The sequence below is a fragment of the Mesoplodon bidens genome (genome assembly GCF_964165515.1).
Source record: "Mesoplodon bidens genome assembly, chromosome: 18".
NCBI classification, from domain to species: Eukaryota; Metazoa; Chordata; class Mammalia; order Artiodactyla; family Ziphiidae; genus Mesoplodon; species Mesoplodon bidens.
The window spans coordinates 60545239-60566066 of NC_138175.1; the positions used below are offsets into that span (position 1 = coordinate 60545239).

Below are 20828 nucleotides of genomic sequence, written 5' to 3' on the forward strand. Positions count from 1 at the left end.
CGCTCACGTGACCTCTTCTTTGTGACCACAGCAAACTCTCTGGTGTCTCCCCATCTTTTTTAAAAATTTATTTATTTTTGGCTGCACCATGCGGCTTGCAGGATCTCAGTCCCCCGACCAGGAGCTGAACCCTGGCCACGGCAGTGGAAGCCTGGAATCCTAACCACTAGGACACCAGAGAACTCCCTGGTGCCTCTTCTTTATTTATTTATTTATTTATTTATTTATTTATTAGTTTCTGCTTTATAACAAAGTGAATCAGTCATACATATACATCTGTTCCCACATCCCTTTGGTGCCTCTTCTTAATGGGACACTAATCCCATTATCAGAGCTCCTCTCTCACAATATCATCTAACCCTAATTACTTCCCAAAGGCCCCAGGACCAAATACTATCACATTGTATTTTGGGGTGGACACACTTCTGTCCATAGAAGGACAGAGGAAAAGGCAGTATGAAGCTGGAACAGAGAGTGATTTGAAGATGTGGACCTTGAAGACTGATGTGATGCAGCCACAAGCCTAGGTACCCCTGGAGCCACCAGAAACTGGAAGAGGTGAGGAAGGATTCACCCCTAGAGGCTTCAGAGGAAGTGTGGCCCTAACACTTAGCTTTCATAATTTTGGCCTCCAGAACTGTGAATTAAATTCTTCTAAATATAAATTTATTTATTTTTGGCTGCACTGCGTCTTTGTTGCTGCACACGGGCTTTCTCTAGTTGCAGCAAGCAGGGGCTACTCTTTGTCGTGGTGTGAGGGCATCTCACTGTGGTGGCTTCTCTTTGTTGAGGAGCACAGGCTCTAGGTGTGCGGACTTTAGTAGTTGTGGCCCGCGGGCTCAGTAGTTGTGGCACATGGGCTTAGTTGCTCCATGGCATGTGGGATCTTCCCGGACCAGGGTTCGAACCCGTGTCCCCTGTGTTGGCACATGGATTCTCAACCACTGCGCCACCAGGGAAATCCCTAAAGTTTTCTTTTAAGGTACCAAGTTTGTGGTAGTGTGTTATAGTAGCCACAGGAAACTAATGGAGGAACCGTAGTTGTTTAATTAAATTAATTAACTAATTAATTTTATTTATTTATTTTTGACCACGCCAGGCGTCTTGTGGGATCAACCAGGGATCAAACCCGTGCCCCCTGCAGTGGAAGCGCAGGGTCCTAACCACTGGACCACCAGAGAACTCCCGAACCATAGTTACTTTAAAGCGTGATTTTAGGGGATCTAGTGCCTTCTCTGCCTGGCCGGCATGGATGCTTATCTTCTGCTTTCCACCTCCTACCATCCGTTCCCGGCTTAGAACACTTAAAATGGGCATCCGATCCTGCCATATTCTAAATCCTTCTGTTAGCTCCTTACAGTGAAATAAAAGCCCAGCCAAAAGCCATGAATTGGGAGTTCCCTGGTGGTCCAGTGGTTCGGACTCAGCACTTTCACTGCTGGGGCCCAGGTTCAGTCTCTGGTTGATCCTGCAAGCCGCCGGGCGACGGAAAAAAAAAAAAGCCACTTATGGTGCTGCTGCAGCACACGCAGGACGGAGACCCAAGCGCCGCCAAGAGGAGAACATGGAAACACACTGTAGGATATTTGTGGGCACGGAGGGAATCAAGGCCACACACAGCCACGTGAATGTGAACGTGGGGAAGAAGGCGTGTGAACACACGGCGTGGACATGCAAATTGTGTGTGGTTCCATATGTATACCAGGAAAGCCTGTCCGGGGTGGGAGAAGTCAGGATGGCGGCGGCTGCCAGGGGCGTGGAAGACTTCTGAGAGCCAGAGACATTCTGTGTTTTGCTATCAGAGCTGGTTACCAAGGGTGCTCACTGTACGTACACTGTGTAGGCTTTTCTCTATATATCATAAGCCTCCATCAAAAGGTTTAAAAGTCCATAGAAACAGAAAGCAGAGTAGTCACTGCTGGGGGCCGGTGGAAGCGGGAATGGGGGGTAAGTGCTGATGGATACTGGGTTTCCTTTTGGGGTGATGAAAATGTTCTGGAATTAGATGAACTGGTGGTTGCACAACATTGTGAATGTATGAAATAACACTGAATTTACACTTCAAAATAGTCAAATTGATGGATTTGATATTACGTGAGTTTTAACACAATTTTAAAAAAAGCTTAAAAAGTAATAGAACTCAAACCTTATCTTGTAGCCTACAAAACTGGCCGGGTAGAGACAGTCATCAGCTTCATGCATTTGTTTGTCCTTTTACTCACTGACTGAGTGCCCACTGTGGAGCAGGCCCCGAGCAAGACATGGCAGACGCAGCAGTGACGTAAAGAGTTTGGAGCTCACTTCCTTGTGATTCTCACTAGTTGAAATGTGAAGGAAGAGAAGGAGCCAGCCAGAGAGGGAGGTGGGAAGAACGTTCTGGCTAGAAGGAACGGCAAGTGCCAAGGCTGTGAGGTGGGGACACCAGGTCAGCCTGTACGGCCGGAGCCAGGCTGTGAGGTCAGAGGTCAGAAGGGACAGACGCACCAAGCTCTGGTATTTACGTGTGTAAACGCACATGACAGTGCCATGTCAGGGGCTTCCCTGGTGGCGCAGTGGTTAAGAAGCCGCCTGCCAATGCAGGGGACACGGGTTCGAGCCCTGGTCCAGGAAGATCCCACATGCCTCGGAGCAACTAAGCCCGTGTGCCACAACTCCTGACCCTGCGCTCTAGAACCAGCGAGCCACAACTACTGAGCCTGCGTGCCTAGAGCCCGTGCTCCGCAATAAGAGGAGCCACCGCAATGAGAAGGCCGCTCGCCACAACTAGAGAAAGTCTGCGTGCAGCAACGAAGACCCAACGCAGCCAAAAAATTAAAACAAAAATAATTGCCATTTCAACGCTTTGTAAGCATACAGTTCAGTGGCATGAAGTACATTCATGATGTTGTGCAACTATCACAGTTGCCTAGTTCCCAAATGAAACCTGTGAAGACAGAGAAAAAGATCAGAGTGATGCAGCTACAAGGCTTCCCCAGGAAGTGGCTTTAGGGGTGACACCTGAAGGTCAGAGGGAGAATCGGGAGCAAGCGCGGAGTTTGGGAAGTGAAGCGGCGGTAAGGATGGCTGTCTGCAGGCGGGTGCCTGCAAGGGGTGGTGGTCTGGCTGGCACCTCCTACACATTGCTTCACCCCTTGAGCCCTGTCTGCAAAGCCAGGATATAGGCAGTTTCCAGTGGTCCAGGATTGGAAAGGGTGAGATGCCGTGAAGGGTGGACAAGGAACCCAGGGGATGGAAGTATACGATGACGCTGGCCCACTGGGAGGCAGAGTCAGGATGTGCCCGTGTCCTGCCACTCACCTCTGGACAGGCTGGCTCCTTGGAGAGGGCCTCTGAGGAAGGGCTCTGGCCTGGCCTTGCCCTCCTGTATGCCCACTCTGGCCCGGCCAGTCCCAGGATGCTCCCAGGACCTCTTCCCTGAGTTTGCCTGAGCCTGATTTCCAGGTGAACCTGCCCGCACAGATGCTGTTCTGAAACAGTTGCCAGGGTCCAGTGAAGGGACCATACCAGGGGCAACCGGAGGACCCAACCCATCCCCAGCAAGCTGTCCAGCAACCTCTAGGCATCTCCCACCACTCTTCCTGTCACTCCTCCCGGTGTGTCTGTCTGCCTCCGGGCCTTTGCACTTGTTTCTGCCCTGAACGGTTCTTCCCCCAGGTGTTTGGGGGCAGCCCCGAGGCAAGTCCACTCCTACACTCTTTACCATCACCTACTTGTTGTGACTGTCTGGCCCTCGACAGCCCCGCGTCTGCCCGGGCGGGGGTGGGCGGCCAGGGTAGGTATGGGTCATCTCTACCCCACACAACCCAGTGATTTTGGGGCCCAGCGCAGAGAGCGGGAGGGGGCATGGAAAGTACTCAACAAACATCACTAAAGGGTTCCGCACCTCAGCTTGCGCGCTGCCAGCCACCAACTTTCCCTCCCAATTGTCGGAGGAAGGAGGCGAGGGTCTGCAGCCCAGGCCTCGGGGGGAGGGGCTGAGCCGGGGCGGGCCAGTCAGTGGGGGGGGAGGGGCATCGCGCGGTCCGGGCGGGGGGCGCTCCGGCGGCTGAAGGGGCGGGGCGGGGCGGGGCGGGGCCCGGATTTGGGGGCCGCACTCGAGCTGGAACAAAGGCAGGCGCGGAGACAATAGGCCCGAGTTCCCCCAGGCCCTGCGGGAATTAGAGCAGCGCCGGACGCACTTCCACCACCGCCACCTACACCGCGTGTGGGCGCCTAGGGGAGCTGGGGTGGGGGAGGCTGCGCCCCGCTCCCCTGAAGCTTTTGCACGGTCGAGCCAGCGGGAGGCGGAGTGGGGCCTGGGGGCTGGACGTGCCGGCCCTCCAGATTCTCTGCATCCTCTCAAAGCTGCCGCCCAAGCCTCCCCCTGGACTGGCAACCGCAGGACTGAGGAGCCCTGCACAGGGACGAAGGACCACCCCAGGCAGAGGCTCCAAGGCACCCATGCCTCAAGTATTCTCTGTGCCTAGTGACTTCAGAGAGGATCCCCTCCCACAGGCCCCACTCCCACCTCCGACGGGATCCCCTCCCACTGTTCCTGCTTTCCTCTCCGTCAGGACCCCTCCTCCGCCAGCTCCAGCCTTAGGCCCTGCTTCCCTCCTTCTCAGCTCAGGACTCCTCTCTCCCCACGGACCCTGCCCCACCCCCAGGATTCTCCTCATAGACTCTGCTTCTCCCTCAGACAGGATTCCCACAAATAGACCGTGTTTCTCTCGGATAGGATTCCTCCTCCAGGCCTAGCTTCCCCCATCTGACAGAATTCTCACCAGACACTCTACGTCCTTCCTCAGACGGGAACACCCTCCCCGCACGCAGATCCTGCTCCCCACTGAGGCAGGCTTCCCCTCCCTACAGATCCTGCCTCCGCCCACAGATGGATCGCCCCACGCAGACCCTGCTTCCGCCTCAGAATTTCCCCACTGTTGCGGTTCAGTTCGCCCGCTTGAAGAGCATTAAGGGCAGCGCATTGGCGGGCTAAAAGATGGCAAGGAGCGCTTGCAGGGCCAGGCGGGATTTCAGTCTCGGTGTTCTGAACCCCGTGGGATCTATTTGATTTAGTCAGGTTTCAATGTTTCTCATGTTAAACAATAAAAAGGTTAAAACCCCAAAGTCAGCGTCTCGGTTTAGAAGAGTACTTCCTCCACGGGATGGGGACCCTTCGCCCCTCTCCCCGGGCCCAGCATCTTCCCTAGCTCTCGGCCCCGCCCCCTCTAGGGAACGCTAGTCGACGCAGCAACTGGAGACCTCCCCAGGCGGCCAAAGGGGCGGGGATCGAGGTGGAAGAACGGACTGCCGGCGCGCGTGCGGAGTAAGCGGCCTGGAGCAGGGACTACAATAACGGGCGCGAGCCCGGCCGGAGGACCAGGCTGCGGCGGCGGCGACGCAGATGCCCCGCCCCTGCCGCACGAGCGGCGCTGCGGGTGGTGGAGGCGAGGGTGGGAGGAGCCCGCTCAGGCGCGTGCGTACTCATGGCCTCCCCAGCCGCGGCCCGCCCCGGCCCCGCCCCCGGGCGAGAGGCGCCCAGTGCGCGTGCGCGACGGCGTCGGCGCCAGTTATTTCTGTCCCGCCCCCCAGCCGCGGCTCTTTCTGCGAGCGGGCGCGCGGTCGAGCTGTTGTGTGCGTGCCGCGTGGCGCTGGTCTCGGTCCCCGCTGAGAAGGAAGCGCGGGCGGCGGCGGAGGCAGGAGAGCGGGCAGCGGCCGGCCGGGCCTCGGCAGCGCCCCGCGCGCAGCGGGCGGCGACCTAGGCGGCGCGTGGCGGCGCTAGGCCTCGCGGCGGCAGCGGCCCAGCCTTTGGCGGCGAGCGCGTCTGCGCCTGCGCGGCGGGCCCCGCGCCCCTCCTCCCCCCCTGGGCGCCCCCGGCGGCGTGTGAATGGCGGCCTCGGCGGCGGCGGCCTCGGCGGCGGCAGCGGCTGCCTCTGGCAGCCCGGGCCCGGGAGAGGGCTCGGCGGGCGCCGAGAAGCGCGCCGCCGCCTCCTCGGCCACGGCCTCGGCCGCGGCCTCGGCTGCGGCGTCCGCATCGGCATCGTCGCCCGCGGGGGGCGGCGGCGAGGCGCTGGAACTGCTGGAGCACTGCGGCGTGTGCCGGGAGCGCCTGCGGCCCGAGAGGGAACCGCGCCTGTTACCCTGCCTGCACTCGGCCTGCAGCGCCTGCCTCGGGCCCGCGGCGCCTGCCGCCGCCAACAGCTCAGGGGACGGAGGTGCGGCGGGCGACGGCGCTGGTGAGTGCGGTGGGGCTGGGGGCGGCCCCTCCCCCACCCGCAGCCTTTGATCCCGACGAGGCTCGGGGACTGGGGGTCTGGTCCCAGCGTGACGATGGCGGGGGTCGCCTGGGCGAGAGGATGGGGACCCGAAGAGTGGCCGGAACGTGTGTGGGCAGTGGGCTGTGGGCCGGGCACTGAGATGGGGCGACTGTTTAAAGTTCGGTAAAAGAAGGGTTTGGTTCTTCCTCCGGAGGGTCGGGTCGGCTCGGCTTGGCAGGGGATGAGTTTGGGGCCCAGTGGGGGGATGCGCTCACCACGCGTTGGTTTTGTTTCTTCGTGTTCTTCGTAGTGGTGGACTGTCCAGTATGTAAGCAGCAGTGTTTCTCCAAAGATATTGTGGAGAATTACTTCATGCGCGACAGTGGCAGCAAGGCTGCCACCGATTCCCAGGATGCGAATCAGGTATGTCTCGCCCAAGCAAGCCCCAGGAGGTGTCTGGCCATGAGTAGGGGTCACTAGCCCAGAGCGTGGTACCAGCTCCAGGCTTTACTCTCCCCGTAGTAGAAAGCTTAGGGCAGGTTGTCTAGGCTAAGTAAAGGCCCCGCCTTTCTTCATGTCGTATTTCCTGGTTCTAAATGCACATTTGTTTGGTGGTTCTGTCTCTTCTGACTCTGCCTTTGCTCAGCAGTGCTGCACTAGCTGTGAGGATAATGCCCCGGCCACCAGTTACTGTGTGGAGTGCTCTGAGCCGCTGTGTGAGACGTGTGTGGAGGCGCACCAGCGGGTGAAGTACACCAAGGACCACACTGTGCGTTCCACTGGTACGCAGCGTGCAGGGGGCTGCGCTTGCTGGTCTTCTCTGTGTGCCTTCAGTTGCAGATGGTGGAAGGGTCTCAGGGAGTTTCTCTACGGGGTACCAGCTGAAGGGCCTGAGGGCAGAACTCAAAACGGGGGAGGCTGGGGCCCTGGTGGGCAGTCTCTGCGGGTCCAGTGGCTGGGGAAAAGCCACAGGCAGGGAGTCGGGGGAGTTCACAGGGGATCTCATGGTGCCGCAGCGGGTGTATAGAGGGCTTGAGGAAGCTCATCAGGGACCCCCCCCCCCCTCCCAGGCAGGGGATAGGCCTCCAATGGTAGAGAGATCGGCATGTATGGACGGGGAAATGCAGGGTGTTTGGGGAATGATGTGAGGGACCTCCTGGACCAGAGGTTCCCTGGCACCTGTTTTAAGCCTTTGTAGGGGAAAGTGAGGTCTTTGGGCCTTTGTGTCTTAACAAGCTGGTAGGGTCATCAGACTATCACCAGTGAGTGCTGGGAGTGTTCTCATCATTGGGTCCCAGGTATTTCACAGCCTAGCCCTGTATTTCCAGACTTTCCTGTGAAAGTGCTGGAAGTGCTGTGGAGAGGGGCTTGCGCTTGGTTTTTGGCCCAGAACTCCCCATGAGTGGCGTTTTGGTAGTCGCGCTGTGGCTCCGCCAGCCCAGAGAACAGTTTTGATGGGAAAACTTGGATAGAGCTGGTTCCTGTGGGGCATGAGGAGCCAGGAGAGAAGGGCAGGGGTCTCCAGGGGGTCCCGGGTTCCAGGCAAAGGTCAGTGTGCAAGAGCGGGCAATATTTAGAGGAGCTGAGGCTCGGCTCCTTTGTATCAAAATGTTCCTGTGTCTCATGCTGGGCTGGTGTAGTAACGAGACATGATAGGGCTTGGGGAGGAGAGAAGGAAGGATGTTCCCGGTTTTCTAGTGGCAGCGGCCTCGGGGGGTTGCTGGGGGGTCAGCGTGGGGTATTAGCCTTTGGGGAGTGTCGCTCTGAGCAGTAGGACCCTTTTCCCGGCACAGGGGCCTGACACCTCTCTGAGGGTCCTGGTCTGATATCGCATCTCTCCAGCCTGAGAAGGCTTTGCAGGTTCCCCCGTGGGTTGTTAAGATGGTGTGGTCTCCTTTTACCAGAGAAGAGAGGGGAGGTCACCAGGCATGGCTTATGAGGAAAAAGTATCTGACGGTCTCTTTAAGCCCTGATTTGCTTTTTGTCTGAGCCAGAAAGCAAATGTGTGTGCTGGGATGCCGCAGTAGCCAGAATCCCCTCCCCTGCTGGACAGAATCCTCTGTGAGTGGAGGAGAAAGGGACCCCAGTGGCGGATGGGGGCAGGGCTTCAGAGGTGGAGGAGCTTTCCTGAGTGTCCACCTGGAGGAAGTTTCAGCAGAGGGAACAGCGGGGGGTCTCTCCTGGCAGAGGCCGTCGGTCTTAGCTTTAAGCTGTCATCACCTCCAGGAGCTGAAAGGAGAGGGGCGTGACCCTCTGGGTCAGGCTGAGGGCACAGGGTTTTGAGAGCAAGGATCTTGGCTCCTCCCTGTCCACTGCTGTAGGCCCTCTGGGTTCTTCCGGCCGATAGCCCAGCCCAGGGTTGCAGGACAGGCAGGAAGTGAGGCCCTGATCTCTGCCTGCTCCTCGAGTTGGAGGTGGTGAGGATGAGCTCCCGCTTCATAGATTCCCATTCCCCAGGACCAGCCAAGTCGAGGGACGGTGAGCGCACGGTGTATTGCAACGTGCACAAGCACGAGCCCCTTGTGCTGTTTTGCGAGAGTTGCGACACCCTCACCTGCCGGGACTGCCAGCTCAACGCCCACAAGGACCACCAGTGAGTCCTGAGGCTTGGTGGGTGGGTGCTGCCTGTTGCCATGCCGGGCGCCCGGGCCCACCTCTGTCTGCCCTCAGGTACCAGTTCCTGGAGGATGCTGTGAGGAACCAGCGCAAGCTCCTGGCCTCGCTGGTGAAGCGCCTCGGGGACAAGCACGCGACCTTGCAGAAGAACACCAAGGAGGTTCGCAGCTCGTAAGTGTGGATGCCCGTGCTGTGCTGGGGCGGGGCTGGGGGTGGCCCTGGGTGAGTACCTGCCTGAGTGGCCCTGACCTCACCCACTCTGCTACCCAGGATCCGCCAAGTGTCTGACGTACAGAAGCGCGTGCAGGTGGACGTTAAGATGGCCATCCTGCAGATCATGAAGGAACTGAACAAGCGGGGCCGTGTGCTGGTTAACGACGCCCAGGTACCCCCTGCGTGGCCCTTCTCTGTTGGCAGCTCGCTCTGCCTCAAGTGGAATCGCCCTGGGGTTTGGCGCCCTCTGCTGGCTGCTGCCGCCCTCCTGGGCGGGGAGAGGTTCTGGTGGCTGTCCTCCCTGACCCCATGTGCCCTCGGCCTGCAGAAGGTGACCGAGGGGCAGCAGGAGCGCCTGGAGCGCCAGCACTGGACCATGACCAAGATCCAGAAGCACCAGGAACACATCCTGCGCTTTGCCTCATGGGCTCTGGAGAGTGACAACACCACTGCTCTGCTGCTGTCCAAGAAGCTGGTGTGTGCTGGTGGGCACCTAGGGGGTGGGTTCCAGGTAGGCGCCTCCCAAGACCCTGCAGCCCTGTTCGCTGCCCGTGTGCTCACGTGCTGCCCACCCCCAGATCTACTTCCAGCTGCACCGGGCCCTCAAGATGATCGTGGACCCCGTGGAGCCACACGGTGAGATGAAGTTCCAGTGGGACCTCAATGCCTGGACCAAGAGCGCAGAGGCCTTTGGTGGGTTTTTGTCTTTCGCTTGCTGCACCCTGCCATCCCAGGCACTGCACTTTCTGACACTGTTTTACTTCTTTACTGCAGGCAAGATCGTGGCAGAACGTCCTGGCACCAACTCCACAGGCCCTGCACCCATGGCCCCTCCTCGGGCTCCAGGGCCTTTGAGCAAGCAGGGCTCTGGCAGCAGCCAGGTGAGCCAGGGAGGGGACCATAGTGGGAGGAAGGAGGCACAGGGTCCTGTGGGAAACCTGTCCACTGAGGTCCGCTTGCTCTGCCCACAGCCCATGGAGGTGCAGGAAGGCTATGGCTTCGGGTCAGGTGAGTGATTCTGCCCCCCCAGTAGGTGGGAGAGCTGCAGTGCCCTAGGTCCACCCCAACCTGTTTTCTGTGTTCCGAGCAGATGACCCTTACTCGAGTGCAGAGCCCCACGTGTCAGGGGTGAAGCGGTGAGTGTGGCTGCCCTTTGGTGGTTATAGGGACAGGGTGGCCATAGGGGTGGGGTGCTCACACCAAGCCACGCCCACAGGTCCCGCTCAAGTGATGGTGAGGTGAGTGGCCTCATGCGTAAGGTGCCACGGGTGAGCCTCGAACGCCTGGACTTGGATCTCACGGCTGACAGCCAGCCACCAGTCTTCAAGGTCTTCCCGGGCAGCACCACTGAGGATTACAACCTCATCGTCATTGAGCGAGGTGCTGCAGCTGTTGCTGCTGGACAGCCTGGGACTGCGCCCCCAGGGGCCCCTGGGGCCCCGCCCCTGCCGGGCATGGCCATCGTCAAGGTGAGCCTGCCCAAGTGGCTGTGGCTGGGAAATGAAGATCTACTGCCCAGGCCGGCACCCCACTGAACACCCCTCACCTCCTCACAGGAGGAAGAAACAGAGGCTGCCATTGGAGCCCCGCCTGCTGCCACTGAGGGCCCCGAGACCAAACCTGTGTTGATGGCCCTGGCGGAGGGCCCCGGTGCCGAGGGCCCCCGCCTGGCTTCACCCAGTGGCAGCACAAGCTCAGGCCTGGAGGTGGTGGCTCCAGAGGGCACCTCAGCCCCAGCTGGTGGCCCAGGTGCCCTGGATGACAGTGCCACCATCTGCCGTGTCTGCCAGAAGCCAGGGGACCTGGTCATGTGCAACCAGTGCGAATTCTGCTTCCACCTGGACTGCCACCTGCCCGCCCTGCAGGATGTGCCAGGGTGCGCGGCTGCGTGGGGCCTGTGGGGTGGAGGGCTGGGCCAGGTCCCGTGCAGCCCCTCACGGTCCGTTCCCTCAGGGAGGAGTGGAGCTGCGCGCTCTGCCACGTGCTGCCCGACCTGAAGGAGGAGGATGGCAGCCTCAGCCTGGACGGGGGTGACAGCGCTGGCGTGGTGGCCAAGCTCTCGCCAGCCAACCAGCAGGTGAGGGTGGGGCCCCCTCCCTTGGTTTGGCCAGCAGCACCCCAAGTCCCGTATGACTCTGATGTTCACGTAATGCCCGCAGAAGTGTGAGCGAGTCCTGCTGGCCCTCTTCTGCCATGAGCCCTGCCGGCCCCTGCACCAGCTGGCTACTGACTCCACCTTCTCCCTGGTGAGTTCTGGGACTTGGGAGGGTGGGAGGTGCAGGGGCTGTTTGGCCTCACCTTCAGCCTGTGGCCTCCGCTTGAAGGATCAGCCCGGCGGCACCCTGGACTTGACGCTGATTCGAGCCCGTCTCCAGGAGAAGCTGTCGCCCCCCTACAGCTCCCCCCAGGAGTTTGCCCAGGATGTGGGCCGCATGTTCAAGCAATTCAACAAGCTGACAGAGGTGAGCCTGTTGGGGTGGGGATGGGTTGGGGAGGGGAGGCTGGGGGTAGAGAGGTGGGCGACCTAGGACCCATCCACGGTAATTTGCCCGGCAGGACAAGGCCGACGTGCAGTCCATCATTGGCCTGCAGCGCTTCTTTGAGACTCGCATGAACGAAGCCTTTGGTGACACCAAGTTCTCCGCTGTTCTGGTGGAGCCCCCGCCGCTGAGCCTGCCTGGTGCTGGCCTGAGCGCCCAGGACCTGTCCAGTGGCCCTGGTGACGGCCCCTGAGGCTGGGCAGCCCCCGAGCCGCTCCAACCTGGCTCTGTTCTCTGTTCTGTCCTGTCACCCCCTCTTCTCTTTCCTCTTCTCCTCCCTCCGGTGGCCTGGTCCCCACTCCTTGGTGGCCCACACCCCAGCCCCTCACGATACGGTTTTTACTTCTGTGGATTTAATAAAAACTTCACCCGTTACTCAGGCCTTGGTTGGTGGCGGCAGTGGTCCTGGGGGCCTGGTCTCTGGCTGTTACTGATCCCTCACCAAACCCTGTTGGGCCAGATCGGGGTGGGGCACTTGTCTCCAGCCACCTGGGTGTCCAGGGAGTGCGGAGCAGCATCCCTCCTGGGCCCTTTGCGAGCTGGGGAGTGTCTGGTGGGTAGGAGGCTCACCTGGTAGGTAGGCAGACCTAGGCTAACCTGCGGGCAGGCAGGGTGAATCCCCAGGTAGGTGCTGCACGGCAGCTCATTCTCCCCGAGAGCTTCCTGGACTGGTTTGGAACCGTTGCTCGCAACCAGCTCACCACAGTGAGCTGGGTGGGCTGGGCTAAGCGGAGTTGGGCACCGTATTCCTGGGGGACAGGCCTGGACTCCTGGGATGCTACCAGTGTGTCTGGGGAGCCTGCCGCCTTGGGGGTGCTGCACCAGTGTCTGCTGCTCGTTTTCACGTCCCAAGCCCTGAAGACGGGTGGGCTTGGTCTGTCCACTCGCGCCAAAACGAGAAAACCTCCAGCCCTCTGTCTTATACCCCAACTAATCTGGTACGCGTTACCAAGCCCCCTGCTTGAGCAACTCCTGTCAGCCCTGTCACCGGACTCCCTAACCCAGCCTGGCTCACGTCAGGCCACTCACACAGGCCCAAGACGAGTGGCCAACTTCTTTTATTGCAGAAGGTACAATGAAAACGCCGGGCCCTCCGCTGGCTCCCTAGGGTGGCCGGGGGCGTGCGCGTGCGCAGTCAGTCCCTTCGAAGGTTCTTGAGCCGCTCCTCCAGGTCTGCGTCTGCATCGACTAGGGCGGAGGCTGCAGCCTCTGCTTTCTTCCCGCTGGCAGCCACACTGAGGGAGCCTCCGGTGGAGGGGAGGTCTGCAGAGAAGGGGGGTTAGGAAGAGAGCCCCTGCGGAAAGGAGTCATGCTGGGAGAGGGAGGGTCTGCGCGGTGGCTGAGCTGCGCGCAGGACAGGGCCCAGGGTCTGGACACTCACTCGACAGCTCATCCGTCAGGCTCAACCCCAGCTCGTCCAGGACCTGGGCTACAACAGCGTCACTAGGTTAAAAAAAAAAAAAGAACTATGAGGGCCAGGCACCCGGAGGGCCAGGCATCCGCCCCCGCCCTCCCTCCTGCCTCCAAACCTCTCCTCTTCATCGTCCTCGTCACCCATGGCGTCGTCAATGGCGTCGTTCATCATCTCCTCCTTCATGTCCATAATCTCCGCCTGCCGCTCGAACTCCATCATGATCTTCTGGATCTGGGGCAGCTTCAGCTGGAAGTGGGAGGAGGGTGAGTCTGGCCCCTGAGGTTAGCGGGGTAGCGGGGGGGTCGGGAGAGGCGCACCTGTCTGTTCATGGTGCCCATGGCCTTGGTGACGCCCTTCATGGCTTGTGCCATCGAGTTGTTGGACTTGAGTGTCTGGATCTTGAGGGACACAGCCTGGATGTTGGCCCGCATCAACACAAACTTTCGCACGTACCGCCTCGTGCGCACCAGGTCTCTCGCCATGATACGCACAGCGTCCTGCGAAGGGGACAGAGGTGGCAGGGAGCCAGCGTTGGGAGTATGCTCACTGCCACTCCACCATGCCCACTGAGGCTTTCAGGGGCTCCTATGTGCCTGCTCCCAGTGGTCCCTGTTCCCTCTCGCCCTCATGCCTCTTGGGTCACCACTCCTCCGCGGAGTGGAGTGCACAGACGCCTCCGCGGGCAGAAATGAGAGGAAGAAAGGTGGGGCCACCTTTGAGGGGTTCTTTTCTCTCCACGTCTGTAGAGTCAACACCCATTCCTGAATTTCTCTCCTGGCCAAAGAACGTGTGTCTCCCTCCACCTCACACAGGCCCTCACCTCAAGAACAGAATCCTGATTCACACAGGAACACATCCAAACCTCACCGTTTCACTTCCTCCCCAGAGCTCTTCCTTGCTTTGCCCAGCCCAGGAAATGGCACGTCAACCCAGCTGCTCAGGCCAAAACTCTCGCACGTCGAAGGTGCTGCTCCCCAGCAGTTCAGGCTGTGCCCATCTCTTTGCTCGCTTGCCCCCAGGGCCAGTGCATCCCATGCCACGTGGGCTCCCACTGTGGCCCACGATTCCCAGCGGTCTGGTCCACGTCCACTCCTCTGAGCTCACCCGTCGCTCTCTCGTGGAGCATCTGCTGTTCTACCTGACACACCTGCCACTTGCATCTTCACGGGCTCACCCTCTTCGTTACTCAACGTTTGGCTCTGATACCACCTCCACAGAGGCAGCCTTTTGGACCCTGAAACTAGGGAAAGCCCCACTCAACCCTTCGTTTCCCTAGAAGCACTTCCCTGTTGGTGCTCAGCCTGTCCAGTTCGCTGCAGCCCCAGTGTCTGAACGAGCAACAGCACTGGCCTGTGTCCCAGGCTGTGCCCAATCGAGCTTACCATCTGGCCCTGCTTGGCCATTTTCTTGATGTCTGCAATGATTTTCTTCTCCTGGGTCTCTAGCTTCTGTCGCTCACGGTCCAGCTCTCGCATGGCGCGGTTCAGGGCGCGCTGGTTCTGCCGCAGCAGCTCCTCCGGTGTCTTCCGGCGCCCAAACAGCAGGTCCATGGCCGCAGGAGCCCACCGGCAGGTCTGGGGCAAGTGCAGAGTGGTGTGAGGCCCAACACGAGGGCATGAGGCAGAGTGGGGTCACACTGTGTGTGGGCAGGGACAGGTGGGGGCTCCCAAGACGGAAGGGGCTGAGCAGGGAGAAAAGGCGTGAACGGAAGGCCACGAGAGTGGAGTCCGGAACTTGGGTAGCCCCAGGGACGTGAGTGGGGACGACGTGCCCACCCCAACCCCTCCTCCATCGCAGTGCCCCCACAGAGGTTCAAGGCTTCCATCTCGTCCTGCAGACCCTGCGATGAGGCCCTAGCGTGTCCGGTGGACTGAGACTGGAGATGGCCGTGTGTGGGCGGACGGGGATAGGGGGCACTTGGAACCCTGAGCGCCAAGGACAGGGCACTTGTGGGGGGGTGGTCCTTGACAGGAGGAGGTGGAGGCTGTGAGTGCTAGAAACAGGGTGGATGGGAAGCTGACAGCGTATGGATGGAATTCGGTTTGGGGCGGGGGTCCTAAATGCTGAGGGAATCTGGGTGCGGAGAATAAGGTTGGGGGGCGTTGTGGACTCCTGTACAGAGGGAGGGATGCTAAGTGTTGGGGTGCCTTGTTCACGCAGGAAAGCCTGGGGGGCCATTCGGGGTGTTGACCACTGAAGGCAAGACAGCATGGGGTCCTCTGATGATAAGGCCGGGTCCCAGGGAGGGGCGAGGCCCTCGTACGCCGCCGCCCACGCGCCCACCCAGGGCCCGCGCCCCAGTAGGGGCCACTCACCGGAGTTGCGACAGGGACTCGCTTCCGTTTCCGGGTCACCCTCTTCTCGCTGGGAGCCCCGGAGCGCCCACCAACGACAGGCCCTCGGTTCTGTCGCGTCGGCGGTCGCCGCCGTTTCCGGATTAAACCACCCGACGTCACACGCCCCGCCGGCGCCCGGAATGCTGGGCGGGGACAAGAGCGCGCGTGCGCACGCGCCGGGGGAACCAGGCCGGCCCCAAGCGCATGCGCACCAGCTTCCGTGTCCCTGCCGCAGACTCGGCGTTCCACAGGTTCAAGTCCAGCCTAAGGGAGCCGAGCCACGGCCGGAGTCCTGGTCCTTGCGGGGTTGGCGCCCATCCGGGCGCCTTCCGCGCAGCCACCCGGAGGCCCTGCACCCCACCGCGTCACCCACTGTAGGGCCCAGCTCATCTCAGGGACCCAGAACTCTCCTTGATGTTTCTGGACCTCAGGCACCCGGTGGCACCAGGCAGCATTCTCCTCGTAAGGCCCTCCCATGGCAGAAGGGGGCAGAACAGGAGATGGTGCGGACTTTCTTGTATGTTGGCTTACTGGCCAGGAAGCCTGTGGTTACTGGATCCTGCCCCTCCTTTGTTCCGGAGTGGGATTCATCCCACCCTGCCCGAGGCCTGGGGCTTGGTCCCCTCACGACTCCCAGGGCTGCCCCAGGCACTGGGCAGCCTGCTGACGCGGGGGCGGGGGGGCCCCTAATGCCACCTGTGAGCACACAACTCCCACCACGCTTGCCGCAGGAGCCCTGGTGGACATCACCTGCCCCTCCCACCCCACAAAAGGAAGAGGCAGAGGCCGTGCGGTAACATTCCCCTTTAATAGCCTGGCGGGACCTCCAGTGGTGCAGGGGTGGGGTGCCGGGTGCCCAGCCACCCCTGGCCTCCCACCCCAGAGCCCAGATTAGGGGGGCTGGATAGCACCCAGCGTGGGGCTAGACAAGCCAATTCATTTCCCATCGCTGAGCGGGTCGGGGGAGGTAGCGCCGACCTCAATCACATGGTGGTTTAAAAAAAAAAAAACTAGGAGCGGGTGGCAGGGAGGGGTGGCAGGTCAGGGCATGGGATTCCCCCACCGGCTGCCCCATGCCCCCCCCACCTGTGGCCCCCAATAAATATTTGCAGGGGACGCCGGGGCTGGTGGCCCTGGCAGGGGTGGGTATGCGCCGACCCTATTTCAGGCAGCGCTCGAAGTAGGTGGAGCCGATATAGCCACCCCGCATGGAGCGCTGCACGTTCTGCTCAAACAGCCTCCGGTTGTTCTGCAGGACCTCGGCGGCTTCCTTGTTCAGTGGGTCTTCAGGGTTGGGCTCCTGTGGCCGGTATGGGTGGGGGTCAACAAGCCCCAGGGGCAGAAGGCCAACCTCCCCCGGCCCCAGCGCCCCCGTCCCTACTCACCAAGAAGAGATACTGCAGGCCATAAATTATGGAGTTTATCGTAAGGACTGGCTTCCAGTCCTCTCTGTGGGCAGAGAACATCACGATCAGGGGCTGGTGAGTGGGCAGCCGCCACAGGCCCTGCTGGGACTGGACAGGTCAGGGCCAGGGCACAGGACAGTGCGGATGGGAGACGCTAGCGGGAGGGTGCAGAGGAAGACAGACCATGGAGAAAGCCAAGGTCAAGCCACGAGGAACACACACCACAAGGGGTGAGGAATGGACAGAGACTGGTGTAGTGCAAGGCCATGAAGGGTGCCTGGCAGGCAGGGCTGGGGAGAGCTGTGGAGGGCTAGTGCCCTCACCTGAGGATGTTGAGGCAGACGTTGCCCTCGAGGTCAATGTTGGGGTGATAAACCATCGTCTCACACTTCACCTTGGGGGGGTCATGCGGGTAACCCTGGCCCACCTGGCTCCAGGAAAAGAGAGGGGAGGTGGATAGGTGCCCCAGCAGTGCCTGGCCGGGGCCTCAGCTGTTGCTTCCTCAGCCCAGAGAGCCACCCCGGCCCACCGGGACTCACCTTAAAACTGAACACAAACTTCCCGCTCTTGTAGAAGCCCTGTGAAGGAAGAAAAGAGGAGTTGGGATCCCATCCAGCAAGGCCTGGCAGGTGAACCAGGTATCCCTACTTGAGGTGGGGCCATCCGCTGTGCCTGGGGTCCAGCTGAGTGTGCCCTCACCTCATCAGGACAGATAACCAGCTTGAAGTTGAGGAGGTCGTCTGGATCTGAGAAGCTGATGTCGCACGTCTTGGGCAGATTAAGCTCGTTTATGTCTAGGTTTTCACAGCAGAAAAGGGAAACAGAGAGAAAGGAAGAGGGAGAGAGAGGAGGGTGTTCAGAGCAGGTGCAGGTGCCAGCAGAGCCTCCATAGCCTCCTCCAGGACCCCGGCTCTGTCCTGGGCAGTGGGACACATCCCCAACCCTCTCCCTGCTCTTTCTGCTCCCCAGTCTCCAGGCAGGCTCTTCCCGATCTACAGAACACCACAAACACACATGTTCAATTGTGACTGTGCTTGAGCTCCTGGCCCAGGGTAAGTTCCAACTCTTCTGAATCCACAGCCCTAAGTCCCAGCACCCAACAGCGGGGTCCCCCCCAACCCAGCTCCTAAATGCCCCCACTCCCATGTGCCCTCCAAGAGCCTCTGACTACCCCACACCCAGGATCCCTGGCCATAACCCCCACCTTCTAGAGGAGTCCCCAATTATCCGCCCAAACTCAAAGACCTTATTCCCCCTCCACACCCTAAATCATCCCCCCACCAATCCCTGGTCCCCATGATCCATATAGTCCTCTTCCTGCCTATCATCCCAAACCCAGGTTCCCATCTGACCCCCAGATCTGTTAGTTCCCAGCCCTCCTACCTTACACTGTTCGGACTATAAGATTTCCAGCATCTCCAGCACCATGGCCTAAACCCAATCCTACTCCTATCTCTAATCTCTGGCACCCACTGTCCCTCCCTCCTCCTCCTGTCACCCTAAACCCCAAAATGCCATGTGACGCCCCCCCCCCAGACCCACGAAACCCAGGCCCACGCCTGACTCTGATTCCCACTGACCCCAGCATAATACACTAAATCTCCCACTCGGATTCTCAATCCTCGGCCCCCACTATCCATATCTCCTCTGCCTTTCACCCAGGCTCCCGTCTGACCCCCCAGGCTCTCGAGTTCCCCGATCCCCCCACTACACTGCCACCCTCAGATTCTCAGTCCCTAATATCAGACATCTGGCTTTCCAAATACCTTCAGTGCCCCATCCTCGGCCCCGCATTTGACCACTTCAGTGACTATTACTCCACCCCTGATCCCTCAATCCCCAGGCCCTGATCTCCGATCCCCACATCCGCGCCCCCCCCCCCCCATTTCTGACACCTCTGACCCCTGGCGACCGCACTACCCCAAGGCAGGCCCTGACCTCCGACCTCCACCCCGATCCCGACTCCTTACCCTTCTGGATCCGCAGCTGCGCCGCCGACGCCTTCTTGCTGCTGCCCTTGGTGCCGCCCGCCGACTCCTCCTCCTTCTTCTGCTGCTTCAGCGAGAACAGCTTGATCATCCTGCCGCCGCCGCCGCTGCCGCCCCTGCGGGGCCCGGGACCCCGGCCACCCGGCCCCCCGCCGCCGCCGCCCTTGCCGCCTCCGCCACTCGGACCCGCCGCCGCGGCCTCTTCGGCTGGTGCCGCCGCCCGCCCGGCCTGCCGCGCCGCTCCGCGCCCACCGCGCGGCCCGCGTCGGCTCCCGTAGTCGGCTCCGGCCTGGCCCGGCGCCTCGGGCTCGCTCGGCAGCGCTCGGGCCCACTCGGCTGTTCTCGTGTCCGCTCGGCCCCGCCCCCACCCGCCGCTCCCTCCTCCCCCTCGCCCGCTCCGGTGTCCTCAGGCCCAGCTGCGGCTGTGGACGCGGGGTCCTTAGGCCGCGCCACTGGCCTGTTCACTCGCTCCCTTCCCGAGGGGGTTGCGGCTCGGGTCGGAAGAGGGAGGCGGGGGCTGCGGTGGCGACGGCCGTGTACTGGAGGAGGGTCGGCTCCCGCGGCAGCAGCGGCTTCGGCGCGGAGGTCCGCAACGGCCTCGGGCGCCCCACCTCTTCGGATATTTCCGTCGCCTGCCCGCTTCGGCTCTTTCCGCCCGGCCTGCGCTGTGCGCCTGCGCAGCCGCCGACGCCACCGCCCCGCGTTGCTCCGCGATGGGACTTGGGGATCGGGCTCCTTCGGCTAGGCTCGGGTATTTCCGTTCGTGCAGGCCGGGCCGGGCCGGTCACTTCCGGGGACGCCCGCGGGTCCAGGGAGGGGGGCGTTGTTGCCGCCATCTTTAAGTGGGGCAGATGCGGGCAGCTTCGTTTGCGGTCCAGCCGTTCCCACTTGCACTCGTGCAGACGGCGGCGTAGGCGGGCCAAACGAAGTACTTGGCCCCGGGGGTCACAGACTGAGGCTGGGTCAGGTCAGAGCCTGAGCAAGGCAGGGGCGTTGCCTAGAGGGTGCGTGGTCCAGCACTTTCGGTGTCCCACGGCAAACCCAAAGAACCCTCTCGCAGAGAGTCTGGTTGAGGAAACTAACAAATAAAACGTGTATTGTGTCAGAGAGTAGTAAGCACTGTCGAGGTTTACACAGGCTGACACACTTCGGAAGCGGAACGTGGGAAGGGCCGCGCTCTGCACGAGTCTACGGTTCCAGCGGAGGTGCCCTACGACCATCCGCCGGCTGCGCGTGAGATATGGGCGGTGCCCATCTCCCCTCCAATCACAGCTCAGCGTGCCTCGGGGGGGGGCGGGAGGAAGCGGCGCGGAGCGGTTCTGCGATTTCAGGCTGTCACCAAGGGAACCGTCAGGCGGTGAGCGGTGCCGCGAGGGCTGGTTGGGGCGGGGGGCCGGGCCCGTGGGGCGGCGGGGGCTCTGTCTCTCAGCCTGCCCGCGTCCGAATGAGGCTCCTGCCGCACGTCCCATCCAGTCGCTGAGGCGACGTGCCGCCATCATACGGAGCACCAAGGGAGAAGTAGTCCCGGCGGCCCAGTTGGGCCCGCGCTGGGGATGGGCAGGCTTAGTCCATGGCCTCCTCTTGGCGAACGACCCCGGCCCCATCCTCACTGCAGGGAGTCGGCTCTACCCCTTCGGGTCTTGATTTGGCGTCCATCCCGGCCCCAGCCTCCTCAGAGGCCCTGCCCGGGTACCCTCGGCGTCTTTGGGCTCCGTGGACTGATCCCAGTGGTGTCTGTGCAGCCGCTCCCCCTTTCGCCCCTTTCCATTCTCTTTCCACCATCCCAGACGGACCTCTTCAGCCCTGTAGTTGTCCTAGCCTCATACTCCCAGCTTCGTTGACTCCCTTGAGAGCTGAGTGCTGGAGAGGCGCCGGGGTGAGGATGGGAGATCAGAAGCTGCAAACGGCTCAGGTTTGGGGCTGACAAGATTGCAACCATCCCAGGGTTCTCAGGCTTCAGACTTGGCTGGTCCTGGGACCCAGAGGGCTCTTCCAGACTCAGTTTCCCTCTCCCTGTCCGTTCTTCTCATCCGCTCTGCTCTTGCTGATTATTTATTTTTGTACAGGACGTGAGGGTTG

The 20828-nt window shown here is 61.1% G+C and overlaps 3 protein-coding genes across 3 annotated transcripts; 1 reads left to right on the forward strand and 2 right to left on the reverse strand.

Moving 5' to 3' along the window:
- Nucleotides 1–5557: 5557 nt before the first annotated feature.
- Nucleotides 5558–11980, forward strand: TRIM28 (tripartite motif containing 28). Its single transcript, XM_081217625.1, has 17 exons — nt 5558–6215; nt 6547–6659; nt 6886–7018; nt 8694–8829; nt 8907–9023; nt 9123–9237; nt 9394–9540; nt 9644–9758; nt 9840–9946; nt 10037–10073; nt 10156–10201; nt 10282–10534; nt 10622–10941; nt 11019–11142; nt 11225–11311; nt 11390–11527; nt 11622–11980. The coding sequence occupies exons 1-17, from the start codon at nt 5867–5869 to the stop codon at nt 11796–11798; spliced, it is 2514 nt and encodes an 837-aa protein (XP_081073751.1). The 5' UTR covers nt 5558–5866; the 3' UTR covers nt 11799–11980.
- A 668-nt stretch (nt 11981–12648) lies between these two features.
- CHMP2A (charged multivesicular body protein 2A) lies at nt 12649–15490 on the reverse strand. The gene is made up of 6 exons (XM_081217711.1): nt 15335–15490; nt 14402–14593; nt 13337–13516; nt 13135–13265; nt 12987–13048; nt 12649–12868 (listed from the first exon to the last, which is right to left on the reverse strand). The coding sequence occupies exons 2-6, from the start codon at nt 14567–14569 to the stop codon at nt 12741–12743; spliced, it is 669 nt and encodes a 222-aa protein (XP_081073837.1). The 5' UTR covers nt 14570–14593; nt 15335–15490; the 3' UTR covers nt 12649–12740.
- A 654-nt stretch (nt 15491–16144) lies between these two features.
- On the reverse strand, nt 16145–18865 carry UBE2M (ubiquitin conjugating enzyme E2 M). Its single transcript, XM_081217713.1, has 6 exons — nt 18732–18865; nt 17461–17555; nt 17301–17339; nt 17085–17188; nt 16741–16804; nt 16145–16655 (listed from the first exon to the last, which is right to left on the reverse strand). The coding sequence occupies exons 1-6, from the start codon at nt 18838–18840 to the stop codon at nt 16515–16517; spliced, it is 552 nt and encodes a 183-aa protein (XP_081073839.1). The 5' UTR covers nt 18841–18865; the 3' UTR covers nt 16145–16514.
- Between the last annotated feature and the right edge of the window lie 1963 nt (nt 18866–20828).

Bases quoted from the DNA above. Each gene is read 5' to 3' on its own strand.
- TRIM28 (XM_081217625.1), top strand. From the start codon at position 5,867: ATGGCGGCCTCGGCGGCGGCGGCCTCGGCGGCGGCAGCGGCTGCCTCT. The intron at 8,830-8,906 runs GTGAGTCCTGAG...GTCTGCCCTCAG, and splicing joins AACGCCCACAAGGACCACCA to GTACCAGTTCCTGGAGGATG. The intron at 11,312-11,389 runs GTGAGTTCTGGG...CTCCGCTTGAAG, and splicing joins CTGACTCCACCTTCTCCCTG to GATCAGCCCGGCGGCACCCT.
- CHMP2A (XM_081217711.1), bottom strand. From the start codon at position 14,569: ATGGACCTGCTGTTTGGGCGCCGGAAGACACCGGAGGAGCTGCTGCGG. The intron at 13,266-13,336 runs GTGCGCCTCTCC...TCCCACTTCCAG, and splicing joins TGGGCACCATGAACAGACAG to CTGAAGCTGCCCCAGATCCA. The intron at 12,869-12,986 runs GTGAGTGTCCAG...CCTTCTCTGCAG, and splicing joins CCTGACGGATGAGCTGTCGA to ACCTCCCCTCCACCGGAGGC.
- UBE2M (XM_081217713.1), bottom strand. From the start codon at position 18,840: ATGATCAAGCTGTTCTCGCTGAAGCAGCAGAAGAAGGAGGAGGAGTCG. The intron at 17,340-17,460 runs GTGAGGGCACAC...CTTCCTTCACAG, and splicing joins TGGTTATCTGTCCTGATGAG to GGCTTCTACAAGAGCGGGAA. The intron at 16,656-16,740 runs GTGAGTAGGGAC...TACCGGCCACAG, and splicing joins GCCTGCAGTATCTCTTCTTG to GAGCCCAACCCTGAAGACCC.